Source organism: Copadichromis virginalis, linkage group LG18, assembly GCF_057382275.1.
Source record: "Copadichromis virginalis isolate Kocher_CV1m ecotype Utaka linkage group LG18, C_Virginalis_male_GT1.1, whole genome shotgun sequence".
NCBI lineage: Eukaryota > Metazoa > Chordata > Actinopteri > Cichliformes > Cichlidae > Copadichromis > Copadichromis virginalis.
The window spans coordinates 32886003-32905969 of NC_140635.1; the positions used below are offsets into that span (position 1 = coordinate 32886003).

At 43.9% G+C, this 19967-nt stretch overlaps 1 protein-coding gene across 1 annotated transcript in view; it reads right to left on the reverse strand.

Moving 5' to 3' along the window:
• Positions 1-19967, reverse strand: part of chd7 (chromodomain helicase DNA binding protein 7) — a 72232-nt gene that overhangs the window by 12484 nt on the left and 39781 nt on the right. The window contains exons 6-27 of the mRNA XM_085439989.1: positions 19001-19132; positions 18327-18392; positions 17272-17327; positions 16271-16385; positions 15894-15977; positions 15665-15802; positions 13904-14025; positions 12592-12835; positions 11473-11649; positions 11183-11326; positions 11002-11100; positions 10674-10848; positions 10377-10593; positions 9700-9895; positions 9395-9562; positions 9064-9243; positions 8865-8975; positions 7522-7733; positions 5465-5664; positions 5012-5171; positions 2500-2589; positions 740-843 (exon numbers count right to left, since the gene is read on the reverse strand). Of these exons, the coding sequence (XP_085296115.1) occupies positions 740-843; positions 2500-2589; positions 5012-5171; positions 5465-5664; positions 7522-7733; positions 8865-8975; positions 9064-9243; positions 9395-9562; positions 9700-9895; positions 10377-10593; positions 10674-10848; positions 11002-11100; positions 11183-11326; positions 11473-11649; positions 12592-12835; positions 13904-14025; positions 15665-15802; positions 15894-15977; positions 16271-16385; positions 17272-17327; positions 18327-18392; positions 19001-19132 (3190 nt within the window). The remainder of the gene's footprint in view (positions 1-739; positions 844-2499; positions 2590-5011; positions 5172-5464; positions 5665-7521; positions 7734-8864; positions 8976-9063; positions 9244-9394; positions 9563-9699; positions 9896-10376; positions 10594-10673; positions 10849-11001; positions 11101-11182; positions 11327-11472; positions 11650-12591; positions 12836-13903; positions 14026-15664; positions 15803-15893; positions 15978-16270; positions 16386-17271; positions 17328-18326; positions 18393-19000; positions 19133-19967) is intronic.

Consider the following 19967-nt stretch of genomic DNA (forward strand, 5'->3'; position numbering starts at 1 on the left):
TGTGTCTGCATACAAACCTGTGTGTGTTTTATATCCCCCCCCCCGAAGGCCCTCCTGAGTGAATGAGGATTATGATTAACTATGGGTGAGCCCTTTTGTATTCCTGTGTGTGAGTGTCCTAATTGAATCATAGAAGGTGGCAATGATGGAAAAATTATGAGAATTATGCCAAATTAATATGAATGAGGGTCTCCATCCACAACGTGCACACACGCTTAACTCTTCCCCGTCAGTCTCTGACACTCACACACGCAGTCTGCACCTAACATTGGCCCACTGGTCAATTAATGATGCACTAAACAACCAGTTCCACAGTTAACTGAGGTTTTCTTATTGAAACTCTAAAACTAGACTAAGACAGAGCATGCAGACGCGCGCGCGCGCGCGCGCGCACGCACACACACACACACACACACACACACACACACACACACACACAGTCAGTAGCGAAAGTAGCCATCAATCACACTCCCAACAGCACACCAAGCCGGCCAGCTGCGTACAGCTATCACTATAGCAACACCAGTCAACTGGTGGCAGCAGAAGTGGGAGGGACGAATACTTTCGACAGTAGTGTTTGTTTGTGTGCGTGCATGCGCGTGTGTGCTTCTGTGATGCTCACTGTGCCTGGATGCAGCAGGAGTTTGTCTGTAGGTGCTGACATGTTATCTGAGAGTCTCATGGCTGCCATGTTGGAGGGTGTGGATCTGTGTGTATAGGCAACGTGAAAAAAAGCTACCGTGTTTGAAGACGCCGATGAGCAGGGATTTGTCAGCTTCACTGTCCCACCAGTCAGCCGGCACCTCAGCATGAAACGGCTGGGGGATCCAGATGTCCAAAACACTGTGGCAGAGATAAACAATGTCAACTAAATAAACTCTGCAGGCTTAGTTTGATCTGGTACTGAATCAATCTTTATTTCAATTTTAAACAGAGCATGAGAAAAAGGCTGAGGTTGAGACGATAGACCATTGAAGCTCGATCAGCTGTAAGCAGGCATTAAAACACAGTAAAGCTGTATGTAGGTTCATTTTACTCAACTAAGATACCCTGATACAACTGAACAACAACATACTGATGCTACCATCATGGTGCCTAAACTCAGCCTTAGACCATGCGAGGGGGGCGGGGTGGGTTAAATCCATTTCCCCCCCAACCAGACTGAGACATCTGGTTTGTCCATGCCTGTAAATAAGCTGAATACTTTCAATTACTCTTAGCTCTTCTATGTTGTAGCGCCAAAACAAAAAATAAATAAATAAAATGCATCCATTATGGAAAGAAAATGGCGTTTCCAGCTAGTTACAGAGAGAAAAGGGTACAATACACAATGGAGCAGAAAGACAGAGCATGACAGGAGGATATAAAAAAACAAACAAAAAAAACCTGGGGAAATGGTCCCTTATCTCTGCAAACAGCAGCATTCCCAGCCTTGGCAACACACACACACACACACACACACACACACACACACCAAGACTGGCATGCTAAATCCCCCTGGCATATGTTGGCACGATGGCACCCCGTATGCTCACGTCTGGCACGCGCTGATACACACAAACACACACACACGGTAGTCACAGTAGCCACTGAAGGGGGAGGGACAGAGAAGAGGGGGTGAGAGAGATCAACATGGAGTGCATGTGTTCCACATTATAAATGCATTCACATCTGGGTGGCAGCGTGATGGAAGGGGGATGGGAGCTGATGAGAGACTAAAGTGCACTTCAGAAAAAGGCAGGGATGGACAGATGGCAAGGAAAGGGTAGTATGACAGAAAAGAAAGGAGGAAGCCATGAAGGAGCTGTCAGAGTAAGATGAAGCTGACTGCTGAGGTGAGCAGCATATCTAACCTTCACATCCACACCTCTGCACCATGAGGCCTTGTGCCAAATCATAATAGGCAACAGCTTGTCAAAAAACTTCTAAATGGGTCAAAGTGTGATAAAAGGACCGGTCCCCTGATAAAGTAACTGAGTGTTGTGTCTGTCAGAATAGAAAGAACCCTGCCAAAGAGGCCACTAGAACAGCCTGAAATATACTTGAGTAATAATTCATCACAAGTTCATATAAATATCCGCCTCTCATCTCACTTTCATAATGCATCCAATACTTGAAGCCTCTCCATTCCTCTCAAAGTTCTTCTAGGAATAATACTCTCATGCACAGGGTATTTATTGTGTTTATTTCCTTTGACTCGCATCCAACATCCTCATGAGAAAATGCAGGAAAACCAAGATTTCACAAAGGCAGAGGGCCTTGGGTGTGTCTTTTATGTCAATTACAGCATTTTAATTAAATTTGATCACGGATCAGGCTCAAGATCCCTGAACTTTTGAGAGACTATTTACAATGCCAAAATAGTTTAGAACGGGCTCGTGAGAGCAACAAAAGACATAAAACAAAGATTTGTGCGTGCAAATCAGTCTTCTGTAGTGTGTAAAGATATTGTCCAATAAAGTGAAGAATTAGAAAATAGCACTGAGAAAGTCTACTGACCTGGAGTCTGCACCTTCCAGGATGCGCTCAGCCTGGTCACCTATGACTTCCTGTCGCAGATAATACAGCATTCTCACTCTCAGCAGGACCCTGAGGACGAGGAGGACAGAGTTAGCAATGAGGCTTTGTGACGTACTGGTGGAGAAAAAAAAAAAAAACTCGTAATGAGGCAACATTTTCAAACCCTCTATTAATTGCTTTTTCCATTATTCAAGTGTTTGATGGGATTTCTGGATCCAAATGCTTCTTCAGTTTTAAAGGAAAACAAACAGAGGCACCAGTGACCGTTATAAACAACCAATATTCCTAGTCTCCCAATGCAATGATATGATGTGAATGACACTGTGAACCCAAGCTCTGAAAGCAAACATAGGATCCAGGCATTAATCAGAGGTGGAGAGGCAACAAAAGCTTGTTTATCAAAAGATGAGATGGTAAGTACTTAAAAAACAAAAAACTCTTTAAACAAGTTAAAACGGCAGCAGATTTTTGGATGGTCTGTGAAGTGAAGGATCATTATAGAATGGCACATCTGCCAAATGGTGGCTAGCGAGGTTTTATTAAGCTAATACATACATGGCAGCATTGACAATGTGCCTACAAAGCTTTAAAATGAGGATTTAAATGCACAGACAGCACTGCAGCCAAGACAGCGTGCACCAAAAGTGCATCACCAACCGAGCATGGATGAAGATACATTTTGTTGTGTGCTATTTTCTAGTAAAAAGCCATCACCTCAACACTCAGTTGGCCTGATAGTGATTTATTTTCAAAACTTTAAATAGCCATTAACAACCATATTAAATGTCATCACAATGCCTCAGTTTCCCATGACATTTTCAAATTGCTTGTTTTTCCTGAACATGAGGCTTCAGATACAAAAATAATGTAAACCCTAGAAAAGAAGCAATAAATATGTGACAAACAAGAACAAGACAATGTCATATAAGATCAAGAAATTAAACTGAATCATCTTCTGTAGTTAACTGGTATTAAATAAAGGATCTTTTAAGAGATTTAGTATGGTTCACATTTTGCGTTACAATGTTCTCTCTTTTGAAAATACAATTCAAATGTTTCAATATAAAATATAGTTCCTATGCATTTGCTACCACTAAGGACAAAATAATTATGGTCATCTCTGGAAAAGAATGAAACGTGTTCCGTATGATAATTAGCTTTGAACGCCTTAACATGTAACATGAATCAGTTTAGCCAAACACTGTGAATCAGATTTGATCTCCTGACACTGGAAATGCTGCTATCTGGGAGATCTGGCTCACTGTAAACATTTGTCACAAGATTTGTCACCAGGATTTAATGCCAGTAAGGATGTTTGGAGCAGGACACAAGGGGAGGACAGCTAGGTTAGGTTGGTTGGTGCAGAGAGGAGATGGATTGAAAGGACTGAGGAATGCTGAAAGGGGAGTTAACGCAAAGTTTGGAGAGGCAGCGAATAGTGTGTGTGAGTGTGTGTGTGTGTGGTGGTGGTGGTGGTGGGGGGGGGTTGGTGTATGAAGACAGTCATTTGCAACTCATTCTGCAGCATGTCTGTGTGTTTGTGCATCAATGGCATCACAAGTTGCAGAGTGTGTGTGTTTGTTGGCAGGCTGTGTGTGCTCATCCATCAATGTGCCAGGTCTGATTAGCCACACAACGCTGTGCTCCAGCCTAGCAGATGGCACCACATAATCACCCCCAAGTGTGTGTATGTGTGCGTGTCTGTGTTTATGTGTGCCTTTCACCCACTTCCAACAGGTCTGCCTGCCTAGCACCTGGCCTGGCATGCAGCCAGAAAAACACACACATGCACATGCACACACAAACTTCCCCTGTAGACAAAAAAAAAAAAAAAAAACCCTTGGAATTGAATCGTGAGGCCAAGGAAGCATATCTCCCTGACAACAGGAGAGAGAGCTGACCACACACACAAATGACTCAGTGTGTGTGCGACAGGGGAAGTCATGAGACTGCTACATCCGTTAAAGTTTTGTTTTTCATCTTCATCTTGTTTTTAAAGCCACAGTACCATCCACTAACTTTCCATCTAAATGAACATTACCCACAACAATGCCTTCGTGCTGCTGGCAACATAAGTTGGCCACTAGCTGCCCTGATGTGCCACGTGCCTTTAGATGTCTGGGAAGTGCCAATACACCCTCCGCAGGGGTCGCTTCATTATCGCATAGATGCAGCCATTTATAGCCTCTGCACTATTCTCCTAAACAATAGGTGCTGCTGCTCTGACCATTTTGCGTCATACGCACTGATCAGGAGCAGCAGTGTTTTTTTCCCCCCCCCCCCAAAGTTCTTTCCACAAACTCTAGTTTTCAAACATTTGCCACATCGTACACTTGTGTCTTCAACCCAGCAGCGACGGCCGTGCCATCAACTTACAAAAATCAAGAGGTGCATGACTAGCCGACACGCCACAAAGATTGTGTCTGTCAACATCATAACACAGGATATGATGTGGAAAGTTGTCATGTGACAAGCATAAAAACGGACTAACTTGTTACAATGATGTTTCAGGTGTCTCTTGTAGCTATCCTCTTGCAGTAAGTGGTCAGGATTACAGCTAGCCAGCCAATCAGCACGCGGAGTCTGTGGAGGTGGGGCCTGGGGCTTCCCCTTTTTGCCCTTCCTGCCCCTGGGCACAGGGGTTGAGAGACCTAAAGGGAAAGACAGAAGATGGTGAGGCAATAGTCAGGGGCGTCTACAAATAACGACCTCTCAACTTTTATGATACATTGTTAACAAGTCAGCACAGTTTCATACAGAAAACATGACAGCATTTTGCAACTGCAGTCTGTTTGTTTCCACTTGTTGTTCTTGGCCTCTCTTTTTCCTTCTCCTTCCCCAGGCCCTGAATTCTCAGGGCGCTCGAGTAACCACCGAGCAGGCCCTAAAACTGCCTACAGTGTATATTTAGTGCAATCAGGGCTGAGAGTAAGGCGTGTGTTACCAGAGTGGTTGGTAAGCGTCCTTGTGGTCCCATCTTCGCTCGGAGTGATCAGGTCCCAGATGAAACTTTTGATGTTTTCATCTCCACGGTAATGTAACAGACAGTAGGCCAGGAGGGCTCTGCAGATTGTTTCCACATCGCTCTCCTTCAGCGGGCGCTTGAAGCGGCCGTGAGCCAGAATGTCGCTCCATCTACCCCAACTGGAGACATTGAAGGGAAATATGAATGCCACCACTCTGTCAGTATCTATGCCAGTCTTTCATATGCAATATTTAATGGCCAACATTAGTTTAAATGCAGACATCACTATTGCTCTGTGAAAATGAACTTGACTTCTTGGATGTGGGAGCAGGTATTCTGGGGGAGACCAACCCCTCCCACCAACAATGGGATGAAAAAATACTGATTGAAACTTGAGCGTTTTTAAAATGGTACTTTTATTTGGTCAGAAATTTAAGTGCAAATAAATACGTTCATTTGTTGAATTTTAATTTTATTTCATTTGTTTTTTACTAAAAGTCAAACCGTTCATAATTAAGTGCTACACTATTCTGTGGCTCCCACGATCCATCATGAATTCAACGTACAGACAAGTCCTCAACACGCTTCTGTCAGTCACACAGCCACTATCCCTGCGGAGGCACTCGTTGACATATTTTCACTAGCCCCTTACCCTAACCATCCCAAATGTGTTACACTAACCTCATTCAAACACTACGGTTTAACCCTCAAAAAGCAGCCTGTAGCCATTGAGACCTCAATTTTGCCCCCCCAGGGCTTAGTGCAGTAATTATAAGGTTCCCATTTGAGCATAACACACACAAATGACTGCTGGGTTCCCGTTATGCTGTACCTCCTACCATTCTGCTTACTTAACCATTACTGGCATCCAACTAGTGTAACGCAGACATCACAGTGTTTTCATGGACCACAGTGTATCTCCCCCCACTTCCACAGTGGAACCAACCTAATGGCTGATGTGGTGGCCGGGAAAGCTCAGACTCTTATTCTCAACTGAAAAATTTTTTTCCACTGCTGCTGCTTCCCAATATTCAATGAACCATGTGCACCAGCCTACATCTGAAGCCTTTTAAAAAAAGAGGGAAAATGGTGGGTGACAACGAGCGAGAGAGACGGATGATGGGAAAAGACAACAGAGCGGCGAGCAGAGACGACTGGCCCAGTCAGACAGTGTGTTTGTGTGTCCTACAGCCTCAGGCCACGAGACTAGACTGTAACAATAACAACGCTGACATCTCACTAGCACCACTGTTCATTGCATGCACGCACACACACTGACTATTCAAGTCAGGCATGAAAATGGAAGGGCTTGCCAGATAATCAGTCTCCATGGTAAGTATGTCAGTCTCACTGTGTAGTATTCTGCTCTCATATATGTGACTTTACAGACCGTTGTTGAATACAGTTGAGGTTAAAGTTGAGTGAACACAGGACACTGTGTGCAGCAGAATAAGAATGTTTGGTATGTGCATGGTTGTTTGTGGCACTGATTAGCAGATCCAATGGCCTTGACTTCACTGATTTCTGTCTTCTCCACTCCATGTGCATTACCAGACAACCTGCTCTGCCTCATGAACCACAGCTACCATCATCAAATCATATTTAAAATGTTGCTGACATGTGTGGTACTTTATGCCTTGTTTAATACCGCACACGTAAGATAAGGTTAGTTTGCACAGCAGTGTATACTCAAGCAGCCCTTATTCCCTTCCATATGCAAGATGTGGTTATGCCTCAGTTTATGCTGACACAGCCTACATCCAGCCATTTATTTTCAGCAATACTCCACAATAACCTGGTTATTGTTCTTTTTTTTTTTTTTTACAATTTCCTGTCACAGAGAGAGGGATATGCAATCTACTAGTTGCTGCTAAAAACTTGGACCCAAAAGCTAAAGCTGTTTGCTTTAGATCAAGGGGAGTGCCAAGGTCCACTACATATTTATGTGAAAGCAGTGTAGCAGGGAGCGCTAACAGAACGCTAAAGAGCAGCTACCATTGAACTTAGTCAACAAGAAACATGAAGATGTGACAGACCCATAGACCAGCAGGTTCTTCTCCACTCTGAAGCACTCTGATCGAGGGTAGCCCTGCGTTTTGTCTTGGGGCCGCCGTGGTTTGGATGAGGGTTTGCTGGGCTCATCTTCATCGCTCTCCAACTCTGAGAACTCCAGCATCTCTTCCTCTTTGACGCTGCTGAAGTGCCGTGTCTGCTTCCTCACTCTGGGTGTGTCGATAACCAGCGTGTTCTGGAGACAAAAGAGTTTTGTTTGAATAATTTTTGTCACTTTATTAAAAACCTATGTTCAGTTACAGCTGGCCTGAAATATGAAGAGCACTGTCTGCTTTATTCCCATGAAAATGGCCCCATTTGTACATTTCGTGTATATTCCGACTTCTCCAATTCCTGAATACATGGCATCCCCCTGAACCAAATCTGAATAATTGGATATTTGGCCCCACGTTTCATACATGATACTGAGAAATTTGCTGCCTAGCTCAAACATAAACTGGCATTAATTATGTTGTCTAATGAATTACATTTTTGTTCAATTAATTTGAACCACCCCCACCCACTTGCAATCCCATTAATATGCACAAACAGGGCAGTAGTTAGTTCCACAATTATCACAGAGCTGCAGTCATTTCCATTTTAACACGGTACAATAAGAAATCCCAGGGGAGAGGCCTGTATTCATGCTCGTAGAGCTGGATTAAGTGTTCCAGTGGAGGGTCCTCCACAAGAGAGGCAGTAAGGGAGCACGGAGAAGAAGTCGTCAGGAGGGAGAAACGCACACGAGGGGGAAGGGGGTGTAATAAAAAAAAAAAAAAAAAAAAGGCCAATGATATAGAGAGCGAAGGAACGCAGGAATATAAAGCTGCCAGTTAGCAGAGCGCTCAGTGTGTGTGTGTGTGTGCAAGAATGTGACGGAGGTTGTGTCTCTGTGCGTGTATGTGTGAGCACGAGCCTAAGTGATATCTCTGTACCCTCCAGGCATCTGTGCTCTGTTAAGTGGAGCTAAGCAGCTTACTCTCTCTCGCTCAAACACACACACACACACACACACGAGCAGGGAAACATGGGTAATTAAGGAAGAGAGGAGATTCCCAACTGTCAATATTAATCTCTCTCCCCCCTCTCTGTACCTCCCTTCTGTCCCGACTGTCTCACTCTCCAGCCGTCTCACATTATTTAACTACCAATAACTATTGTAACCCCCTTTAAATAACAGAACTCAGCCCAGAGCTTTGTGTCCTCAACTTTGTGAAGTATTTAGATACATGGTGTGACGGTTCTCTGTGGATTTATGGCTACACTGCATGTTCCTGTGTGGTGTGTTAGACGCCAGGTACTTGTGTTTGCCACATGTGTGTAGTACCCGTCCATTGATGGCATCCAAGTCTAGCTCAGCCTTCTTTGCCCATTTCTGCCAGAAGTCTGGATCCTCCAGGGAAATGTCTGTTCGGTTGCCTGTCGCAACAAAACTAGCCTGCAGACAGAGGAACACTTGTTAGCGATTTATTTTTCATATACAGATTCTCTCTCCCCCCCGCCCTCACAGTAATTGTTTTTGTCACCTTAGCAAAAGTGGAGCCCTTGCCCTCGGACTCAATGGTGATGGTGTGCGTTCGTCTCTGGAGGATCTGGTCAATGTCTTCCTCGCAGAATTTTGAGCCTTCGTCTTCCTCGTCCATAAGAGCTCCGTACGCTCCCTTTCTCAGCAGGTCCTCGATTTCTTTCTTTGACAACTGCTGGACCTGGACAATGACGGAAAATATTTATTTCCTCTCTCTTTCTAAAGGGTCAGGTGCTTAACCCAAAGAAGAAGGATATGATAATCTGAAGGATGAACTTTAAAGTGGACTGATGCTGTTATGTGTGGATATATCCGCTGGTGTGAGGTCTCACCCCGCTGTTGGCATTCTCTCGTCCACTCATGCTCTGGAGAACGGCCTTGTCAAGTCCCAGCTTCAGGCTGGCCTTGTCAAACATCTCCCTCTCATAGCTGTTCCTGGTGATTAGGCGGTAGATCTTGACAGACTTGGACTGGCCAATACGATGACACCTTGCCTGGGCCTGGAAGAAGACGCATTTAGAGTTGTAAACACATTTCTGCTTTTTTCTGTTGATTCTCAAGGACACTATTCATTTGGAGATGATTGAAGATGCAGCGCAGATTTATTTCAGAGCACACATCGGGGGTGGGGGTGTACCTGGAGGTCATTCTGGGGATTCCAGTCAGAGTCAAAGATAATGCAGGTATCTGCTGCAGTCAAGTTGATGCCGAGTCCTCCAGCTCTCGTGCACAGCAGGAAGACAAAACGATCCGAGTCTGGTCTAGAGAAGCGGTCGATGGCTGCCTGCCGCAGGTTACCACGAACTCTACCATCTATACGTTCATATGGATATCTGGACACGGAGCAAGACAACCGGTCACAATTACAGTTAAAGTGGAATTGCACACAGCAGTACAAGTTTTGTAGCAGAAGCAGAAGTTGTCTCAAGCGGCCTGCAATGCCAGTCTGACCATATTTTAATGGCTCATCGCAGCTAAAATAAACCTGATGGAATGCAGATCCTCTCTTTGTTCTGCTCTGCCGAAAGCTGATGTTGAAAAGTGACGCTCCATTTTGTTTCTCGGTCTGCATTTCACTGCACATGTGAGCATTCCAGTACGAGTCAAAGCGAGATGTCTGTACTCGAGTTCATTAAGTTAGAGATATCTGCATGACACGAGTGCTTAGAGCAGTCGAACCTTATCATCTGACACTTTAGTCATGTTTAACACGAGCATCCGCAATTAGTTCAGTGAGTTACTTTTGGGTAAATCGAGTATTGGATACAACCATGCTGACAAAAACTTGATATTTAACTTCCGCAAACTTCTCACCGTTTCTGGATGAGGTAGTCCTCCAGGATGTCCAGACAGCGGACCATCTGACTGAACACCAGGACTCTGTGACCGCCAGCTTTGAGTTTGGGAAGCAGCTTGTCAATGAGCACCAGCTTTCCGGCAGCCTGAATCATGGCTTGGAGGGCCATGTCTGGCATATCTGCCCCACAACTATGGGAGTCCCTGAACTCCTCAATGATTTTTTCTTCCGCTCCTGTGCAACAAACAAGTTTACAGTTACAAACATTGAGAATTACAAAGTCATTCTTTCATTTTGGGGAGCTGAGTATGTACCATTAATGAGGTAAGGGTGGTTGCAGCATTTCCTCAATTCCATCATGGTGTTGAGGAGGTTGGGGACACTGGCTCCTCCGCCTCCAGCCCCTCCAGCCCCTCCTTTGGACAGGAAAGAGAAGTTCTTCTCCAGAATGGCCCGATAGTATTTCTTCTGGATGTTGGTAAGCTCCACCTAACAAAACAAAAAGTCATTTATTCAAATCATTTTAATTCCAAACTCCAGTGTTGCCAGGACTGAAGTGGGCTTAATGTTTCCCCCCCTTTTATTATATTTGCTTTGTTTAGCAACTGCAGAATCACTGCTGTTCTGGTAAAAGGGTTCTACCTCAATTATGGTCTCCTCCTTCGGGGCCAGGTTCTTTTCCACATCCTCCTTCAGTCTTCTGAGCATCATGGGCTTCAGAATGCCCTGCAGTTTTTGAACCTGATATACACAAAGGACATGTCACTGCAGTGAGAATTCAGCAAACATGAAAAGTGGTCCTACAGCAGAGTATCCCCGTTACCTGTTCTTCAGTCTTAAGGTCTCCAAATTCAGTCATGAATGTTTGTTCAGATGGGAATCTCTCCGGCTCCAGAAAGTTCAGTAAGCTGAAGAGCTCCTCCACAGTATTCTGGAGAGGAGTTCCTGTCAACAGAACTTTGTGCTCCTAGAGAGACGGTGAAGAAAGATTTAGAGTTTCTAAAAATGCAAGCAGGAAATGTTGACAGAGCTTTAACCCACTGAAGAAAATCACATTTGTCCTTTGGTCCTGTGAATCAAAGAAAATTACAACCACATACATCTGCCACTCACCATGTCCATCATTTTGAGTCCCTCCAGTAGTTTGCAGTTTCGGTTTTTGAGACGGTGGGCTTCATCTATCACCACACAGCGCCACGGGATGCTGCGCAGCTCTGGACAGTCAGCCAGAATCATCTCGAAAGTTGTTATCACCGCATGGAACCGATACACTCCCTTTATTATTTTACCCTGGAGAAGTGATTAAAAAAAGAGAGGAAAAGCATGAAGGTCAACAAAACAGTCACCATTTGTTGCAAACGCGAGTCAAAGACAGACTTTGAAACAGAAAAAGTCTGGACATTAACGCTCTGATGTCTTCACCTGAGCATCTGGTTTCGGTGTTGTTTCTTGAGTATTTCTAGTTGTTATGCAGCTTTTAATTCAAACCAGGTCAAACGCCCCAAAACCTCCTCTTGCTATCATAATCTGTAAAGATCTACCTGGAAAAGTCCCAAGCATTTGGTGCGTGTGAGAAAGCAGATAGGCTCCGCACGACCTTGAGGATTACCCCAGTCTGGATTATGAACAAGAAGCTAGGCAAGCACACTAAAATGCTGCTTCGCAGGCTTGCTGTGACACAGGTTACACTAAAAGCTGTTAGCAGCATTGCACAAAAAGAGCTTACAGTTTCCGGCTTAAAGCTAGAGGACTAAAAGAGCTTATGCAGCAGAGGAGCGCTGTCCATCCCCAGCTAGCTGAGGTGGTGTTCAGACCTAGAGACCTTCTCACACAGCAGCATCCTGTTTCTGCCTCCCTAATCTACACCTCTATGATCCTTCTCATTTTTCCTCATACAAGCTGTCACAAATATGTTAGCTGCGTAATGAAATATTTGACTTTAAAGCCAGGATGAAGCAGGATTTAAAGATTTAAAGGTAAACATAAGCAACTCTATTACTAGTACACGTCTCCATAATTGTTACTGGTATGATGCTGTTAATTGCACCCCTAATGTCAAACCCAGAGGAAACCCGGGGATAACTTATTGAATAGATAACTAGCTGTGTGTGAACATTTATCCAGCTCAGGAGGATACCCCGAATATGTTTGAATAGGTTTGCTTTATAGTACAAGGCAAATGTATTAAAGGGGAAAAGGTATTTGATATTTAAATGTTTAATTCCCTCTCACCTGTGCATCTCTGTAGTACATCTCATAGGCCTGGATGGTCTTCCGGCTGGCCTGACTGCCATGGTAGACCACCACGTTGAGCTCAGTCCAGGTTCTGAACTCTCTCTCCCAGTTGGGAATGGTGGAGAGCGGTGCGATGACCAGAAACGGCCCTTCAATGCCCTTCATGTAAATCTCATAGAGGAATGTAATCGACTGGATGGTCTTCCCCAGACCCATCTCATCAGCCAAGATACAGTTACGTCTGTGGGGGGACAAAGGCAGACAGACGCCTTTTATATCACCTGTATTTGCGCACACTGACCACAAATTTCTTAAACAGTCTTCCATAAGCTCTTTGCTTATTACATTGCTTCACCCCTTTGGAAAATCTGTTTTCCAAATAAGTGTTCTAATGACAAAAAAAGCTGGAAAATATTTGGGTGTTAGCTCTCCTGTTGGATTTGACTGATTTGACTGAAATGACAATTATTCACATTGGTGCACATAAAAGCACAACAGAGGTCTAAAGGAGATCTGCTTATTTCTAGCTCAAAGTATTTATTCTTGTGCTCTACAGCTCACAATAATCAACTTTTATGCTATACTGGTCTTTGATCCAGCCCCTCAGTTTTTCCCCTTCTTGATGTGCCTGTGACCTCCATATTAGAGATAACTACTCTTTCCGAGTGCAGGGCCTAGAGTAGGAAAAACTGTGTCGAACAGAACTTCCTGACCAGTTTGGAGGCTAAGCTTTCACCTGACAGGGATTATGTGTGCATACACTGATGTGATCATCTGTCTCCCTATGCTCTCTCTCTTCTTCTCTTTGACCTAACCAACTGCTCATTGCTGCCTCTCCCTGAGCCTGGTTCTGCTGGAGGGGAGTTCTTCTATCTCAGCACCGCAAAACGCTCGCTAATAGGGGATTGTTTGTCGGGGTTTTCTCCAGAACACTGTAGAGTTCTGAGAACTCTTTAGCTTAAAAGTATAAAGTGCCTTGAGGGAACTGTTGCTGTGATTTGGCGCTATATTAAAAAACAACCCTGAATTGAGCACCACAGAAAAATATGAAGAACACAACAGCTCCAGTTTAAAACAGTCATTTCAATTCCATTTGTGTCGAGCTGCCTTCCTGAACACTTTGGCGGTGTGATTTCAGGCACAGATGATGACGCCAATGGGAAGGCTTAAACAGCAGTGCACCACAGGGCTATTTAATATTCACTTTAATGCCCACTTAAGAATATTAAGTAAGGTGATATCACATGTGCAGACTGACAGAAGCAGTTAGGAGACTAATTCAAAGAAAATGCAATTAATGGTGACTTACGAGTTGTACCAGTTGAAAGTTAGCCAGTTGAGGCCTTCTAGCTGGTATTCCCTGAGTGCGTTGCCGTTCCTGTATTCCCTGGAGCCCTCCAGCTTTTTCCAGTCAGCTGCAGGAGGCCGATCCTGGACACAACAATAAAACAGATAGGGTTATTAAAAAACAGTCAGTGTTAATGACTGCAGTGTTTCATAAAGATGCAGATACTGTTTGTGTGTTTGAGGGGTTAGGATTATGTGTGTTGCTCTGGGTGCTTTTGCTCACTAAAAGCTTTCACCCTTCACAAGTTTTCCTTTGCAAACACTTTTTTCACCCAAACCCTTTGCGGCAAATAACTGAACCCCAACTGCCTCTCCTGTGAGTCTTCGTCCTGGGAGTGTAACTCCAGAACTACTGAAGGCAATACTGCCCCTTGTTCTGTTTTGCAGTCTTGAAGTTATGCAGAGCATCTTCAGAACAGAATGACAACTACAGTCCAAAATGGTGGAGTTGAGCATTGCTTGTATTGTGTAGGTAGATGGAGACACGACGGCAGAGTAGTCATTCCAGTTTTACTTCTTGGTAATCTACTCAAGTCTGCTACTTGGCAGTCTCCATGAACAAGTATGGCTGGTCATGGAAAAAACAAAAACGCCTACAGGTATGCGGACGTCTGCACGGACCCTTGGGCTCACTGATGACAAGATGTTAGAAGGCATCCAACTGCAGGTGGAGATCCTTTAATCCAGCCAAAGAACAGGGATGGCCAGACAGGCATGACAAGCTTTTCTTTTCTTTTAATACATTCAGTGTTTGTTTTCTGTTACATAACACCCTGATTTCAGTTGTGTTTACACTAAACAGCGCCCCTTTCTGGGTAAGTAAAGTTTCAGTCCCAAATTAGCTAAAGGCATTAGCAGCACCGTGCTGTTGAGACAATGAAATACAATCCAGGATGCACACTTGGACAAATTAATGTGATAATACTGCACAGCTTTTAATACAGAACTTTACAACTGGTTGTAGCCATTGGTGGCAGGTATTTTAGCGAGTGAGCTGTACACGTGTTTGATTAGCTCGCAGGACAAAGTCACATTGCAGGAAAAGTTTAACCTAATTCAACTTTTTGGCTAGATGACCCAGGGTTTTTTGGCAGGAGACCTTGCTGACAAAAAAAAAAAAAAACAAAAAACCCCAGTGTTAGTACCCTGCTGCACTGACAGACTGGATCCATTCTAATAAATGAAAGGGTTATATCTTTCACACATGGTTTCTGTCAGCAGCCTTAGGATGCCTCACTTTTTAAACCACATATTACAAATGAAACTGATGTTGGGTTATTAAGGATTTTTTGACCAACTAAATTGATGGAATTCATCCTCTGGGGAAAAGGCCCTTGGTCCACACTGCAAATGAGGCTAAAAACTGCCTCCCAATGCTGCCACTATATGATGGAGCATTACGAACACGGCCCTTAAGGAGAAACAGTAGGCAGGAGTTAAAATAGATGGATGCAGGCTGAGGAAAGAGTGATGGAAGGAGAGACCACAGCCAGTCAGCTGCTTCTGTTCAGCATTAAACACACTGTTAGTGGTTTGGCTTGGCCACAAGAGCAGGGCGTATGTGTGCGAGTGTGTAAGACCGCAAAAACGTGGCCCTGTGGAGAGCAGTTAAGGGAGCTGTAAATCTGGAAGAGGAAGGAGCAGACAGCAGGCCAATACACACGAACACGCCTATAAGGAGGAGACTAGGAGACAGACAGCACCCCAAAGCACAGCCACTCACCACTCTCTTAGTGTTGGGCGTGCGTGCTCCGATACGCTCAAATTCGTCTATCTTGGACTGGTCGATGTCGGCCTTCAGCTCCCAGGTGGAGTCTTCGTAAGGCAGACTGCACCACTTCACCAGATATAAGGTCACCGTCTGCACACATAAAACACAGGGCGCTTTGGTGAGTGTGGGTGTAGAGAAAAAAAAAAGAGAGGCTCAAGCCCAATGAAAGAGATCAAAGCACCTCTCCATTTTCATCTGTGCTCTCTGAAACGTCCAGGACACGGTCCACCTCCACATAGTCAGGGTTAAAAGGCTCATCATCCATCTGCAGAGAAAAGAAGTGGAGTTTTAAGATACACTGAATATGAAATAATGAGGCCTTGCAGAGTAAACTCCTCTGTATGAAATGTGTTCTTAGTTTTATCTACCCAGCTTTTCTATTTAACAGCTCTATATGAAACTCAAGTCAGTGTCTGTATAAAGCAAAACTCTGGGGGGGAAAAAACAATTTTATAGCCAGCAACATTTCTTGACACATTCCATTCAGAAGCACTCCTTGTGAGTGGTTACTTCCATGCAGCGGAAGGTCTGGTTTGTGGTGCAGCGTTTTGGTCTTACCTCAGTTATAAAGGTGTTGAGTTGTTGCTTGGCCTTAAACCTCTTGACCTTCTGGTGTATCCTCTTGTCCTTTTCTAGTTCCTCCAGGTCAGCCCAGCGACAGTGGAGGTATGAACTGAGAAGCACAAAATAAATTTCACATCAGTCATTTCAAAGAATTGGATGCTATAAACTAGAGGAAGAAAATCGTATGTGATGTCGTAGGGAGATCTCCAAGTCTATCAGCTAGAGTACTTCTTACAGAAACTGTGTCTCACGGATTAAAGACATTTGTATCTCTGTTCTGGACTGCTTAGTCAAAAGTCTGGTAAAGTCCATCACCTCCGATTTGACACCAGTGTTTGTGTGCAGATGTGTCCCCCAAACATCCAAATTAAATCTATTTCAATGTCTGCATATATCAGCTCTCCTTGCCTTCTATGGCTGTGAGCTCAAAGTATTTCGGACTCTGAATCAGACAGTAGAAGCTCTCCAAACTCATGAAAAATGTATTGTTTCCGGCATATCATAGACTTAATTATTATTGAGAAAATAATTGATCCAGTATTAGTTGTATCCCTGTCCAAAGGAGGGTTAATTCTTTAAACTGCCAGCTGCTAAAATCAAAGCTGAAGCGAATCAGGAATTAAGCACACTTTATTTATGTTAAATGCTGGGGGGACTGAAAACTACATTATTTGCATGTTGGGGTCAAATTTGCTTAGAGAACAAGCAACTTTAAATTGTTTTTGTAAAATGCATTTTTACATTTCACACAGCAAGAGACAGAAATGACACAGGTATCTAATGAATGAAAAGCATTCCATGTGCTTCTCATTGTGATAGGATGCACCTGCACCAGTTTTGTTAATAATGTGAGAGAGGATCTGGATCACATACTTAAAAATGTCCCTGTGTTCACTGAAATAGGTCTTTAAATAAATAGAAAAAAGAAGAACGAGGCAGCTCTGATGTGAAAGAAAAAGAGCAAAAAAACCAAAAAAAGCCAAGCTACTACTCACAAGCCCTTGAACTTGACGTAGAACTCCTCCACCTCCACTTCCTCCCCCGACTCCCGCTGAAAAGAAAAACAATACAAAAAAGGGATCATAATCACAGCAAATACAGCAGCTGCAGAAGTGGCTCAACATTATTATACAACATGTGGTCGAAGTAGTGAAGGAGCCTGCACGTGAGTTTCACTCTGACACGTCATTCAACAGTAAACTGTCTCAAACTGAGAGAAAGGGGTGCCCTTCATGTAATGTGTAAGCAGCCTTGCACCTATTTAACATTTTGGCTACAACATGCTGATCAAAAATAAATAAGGCTGTTGAAGAAGTTTTAATGGGTTTTAACAGGAAATACTTGAACAAATTCAACTGCTAAAATCTGTGTGACTGAGCATTTTGTTTCATAAATGCATAAAAAGGGGAAATACCAAAACAGTAGCTCTTTCAAGCAAGGCTGTCCACTTTCATTCACCATTACTACTGCACACACACCCTCTACCATGCTACTACTACTGTAATTCCATGAATCATCAATCACACACACACCCTGCCTGAGGAAACGCTAGTTTGGCGTCTGGTGTAGCTAGTATTGCGGTTTTGGCTGTGTGCCAAGCCCGAGGTCAACTCTGAACAGAGCTGCAAGAGAAAAAGAGTGGTGTGAGTGTGCTTGTGCACGGGAGTGTGTTGTGGTGGTGGGCGAGGGGGTGGGGGGGGATAACCCATTGGCAGCTGGCTAGCAAAGGAGAGTTGGCTGGCGATTGTGTGTGTGCGCTTGTGTTGGCTCAGGGATGATCTCTCTTTAGACAAGGCGTAGAAAACAAAGCAAGGCCGACACCTACACACAGTCAATCGCAGGCGCACACAGAGCTCAGAGCATACACATGCTGAAATATAAGGAATCTGCTTTCCAAGTGAAAACATGCTGCATAAGCAACGTATGTATGTGTAATGTGCTTATGTCAACTGTGGGAAGGCTAATCACATGACGCAAACCACGACTCTGGCCACCCTGTGGATCTGTGTATTGTGTTAGTGTCATTAGGGTGTGGATCTGTGCAGCTCACTTGTTTTTTGGAGGTGCGCATGCCCATGATCTTCTCTACAACTGGTCCTTCAGCTTCAGCCACATCCTGGAAACACAGAACAAGCAAATTCATTCACCGTGCTGGATTGTTTCATGTGATGTCTGGATTGGATACTGGTCTGATCTGGATTTAAAAAAATAATAAAAATCTAGCTCGGGTATTAGTTACATCAGGCCAATCTGTTATGTTCAATGCTGTGCGTTTACTACACCACATGTTAGCAGAAGTGCACTGGTTGCAATCCAACACAACATGAAGGAAGCTGACAGCAAAGCGTTGTCAATTTGGATGCATTTCCTCCTAACTGCCTGCTTCAACAACGTTTACTTCCTATATTTGCTGTAGTTGTTGAACTAGCTGCAAACCAATCAAATGATTCGAGATGAATGCAAAGCTCACTCTTAATATATTCATCACTCCACTTATGGTAACATAAGTACATGGACATTGTCAACAACTTGATTACAATGATTTCACTTCATGTGTCTCTTGCCAGCTTCGTTCCACATTTCAGTACATCAATGTTCAAATGCAGCCTTACACATGTTATTCCAAACGGGCAAATATGACAAACAGCATCATTCAATCGCGTCATTTAGCTTCTGACAAGTGGTTCACTGAAGACAAACCAAAAACTGAAATCTTGGCTGCACCTGTTGCTGCGATGAGGACGATGGAGACTTTGGCGATGGCGAGTCGTCTCCGCTGTCATCGTCTTCAGAGATCCTGAACTCCAGATCCTCTGTGTACCTCTTCCTCTTCACCTGACGGCTAGACCGACGCTTCTGATAAACAGAGGGAGAGTAAGAACATTTAGGCTACGTTCACACTGGACGTCTTAATGCTATTTTTGATCAAATCTGATTTATTTTTGTCTGTTTGTTCACACTACAAATAAAATGTGACAGTAAACGCGCTCTAGGGTGAACGGTTCACGGCTCTCAAAGCAGCCCACATGCGCAAAAGAAGACGTCACACACAAAGCGTGTTTACGGAAGAAAAAAAATGGCGGCTACAGAGCTAGTAGGTGTTGTTGCAGCAGTCTATCAATTTCTGCACAGTCGTAACCGACAGAATTTTGACAAATTAATTAGAGAAAGGACACTGAGAAAAAAGAGAGCCCGTGCTTTAACAATGGCCACCATGCTTTCTTGTTTGTCTTCTCCGGTGCTGATAATTGGCATCTGTCTTATGTCAGTGACGTAAAAGAGCAAAAAAACAGCAGTCACTTTCGAAAACATCAGTATGTATCGGATTCAGTAACACATACGAAAGTGACCCAGGTCAGATTTGAAAATATTGGATTTGTGCTGTTCAAACTGTCATAGCAAAGTCGGATTTGATGCACTTTCGCCTGCAGTGTGTAGCCTTAGTCATCTGCGAGATCTCAGTGATTTTTGCCTTCCTCCTTCCACTAACTGTACAGCAAATTAACTTAAAAATTCTGATGACACTCATTGTATTGTATATTTCCTCCTTTTTCTATGCTTCACTACACTTTACTACATGCTGTACAAAGTGAGCCACTTCACTGCCACTTGCTGTAGTGGTTCTACTATATTTACTCCTCTTCCTCAGGTGGAGACAAGTGGGGACTTCACCTATTTTACTTATTTTATC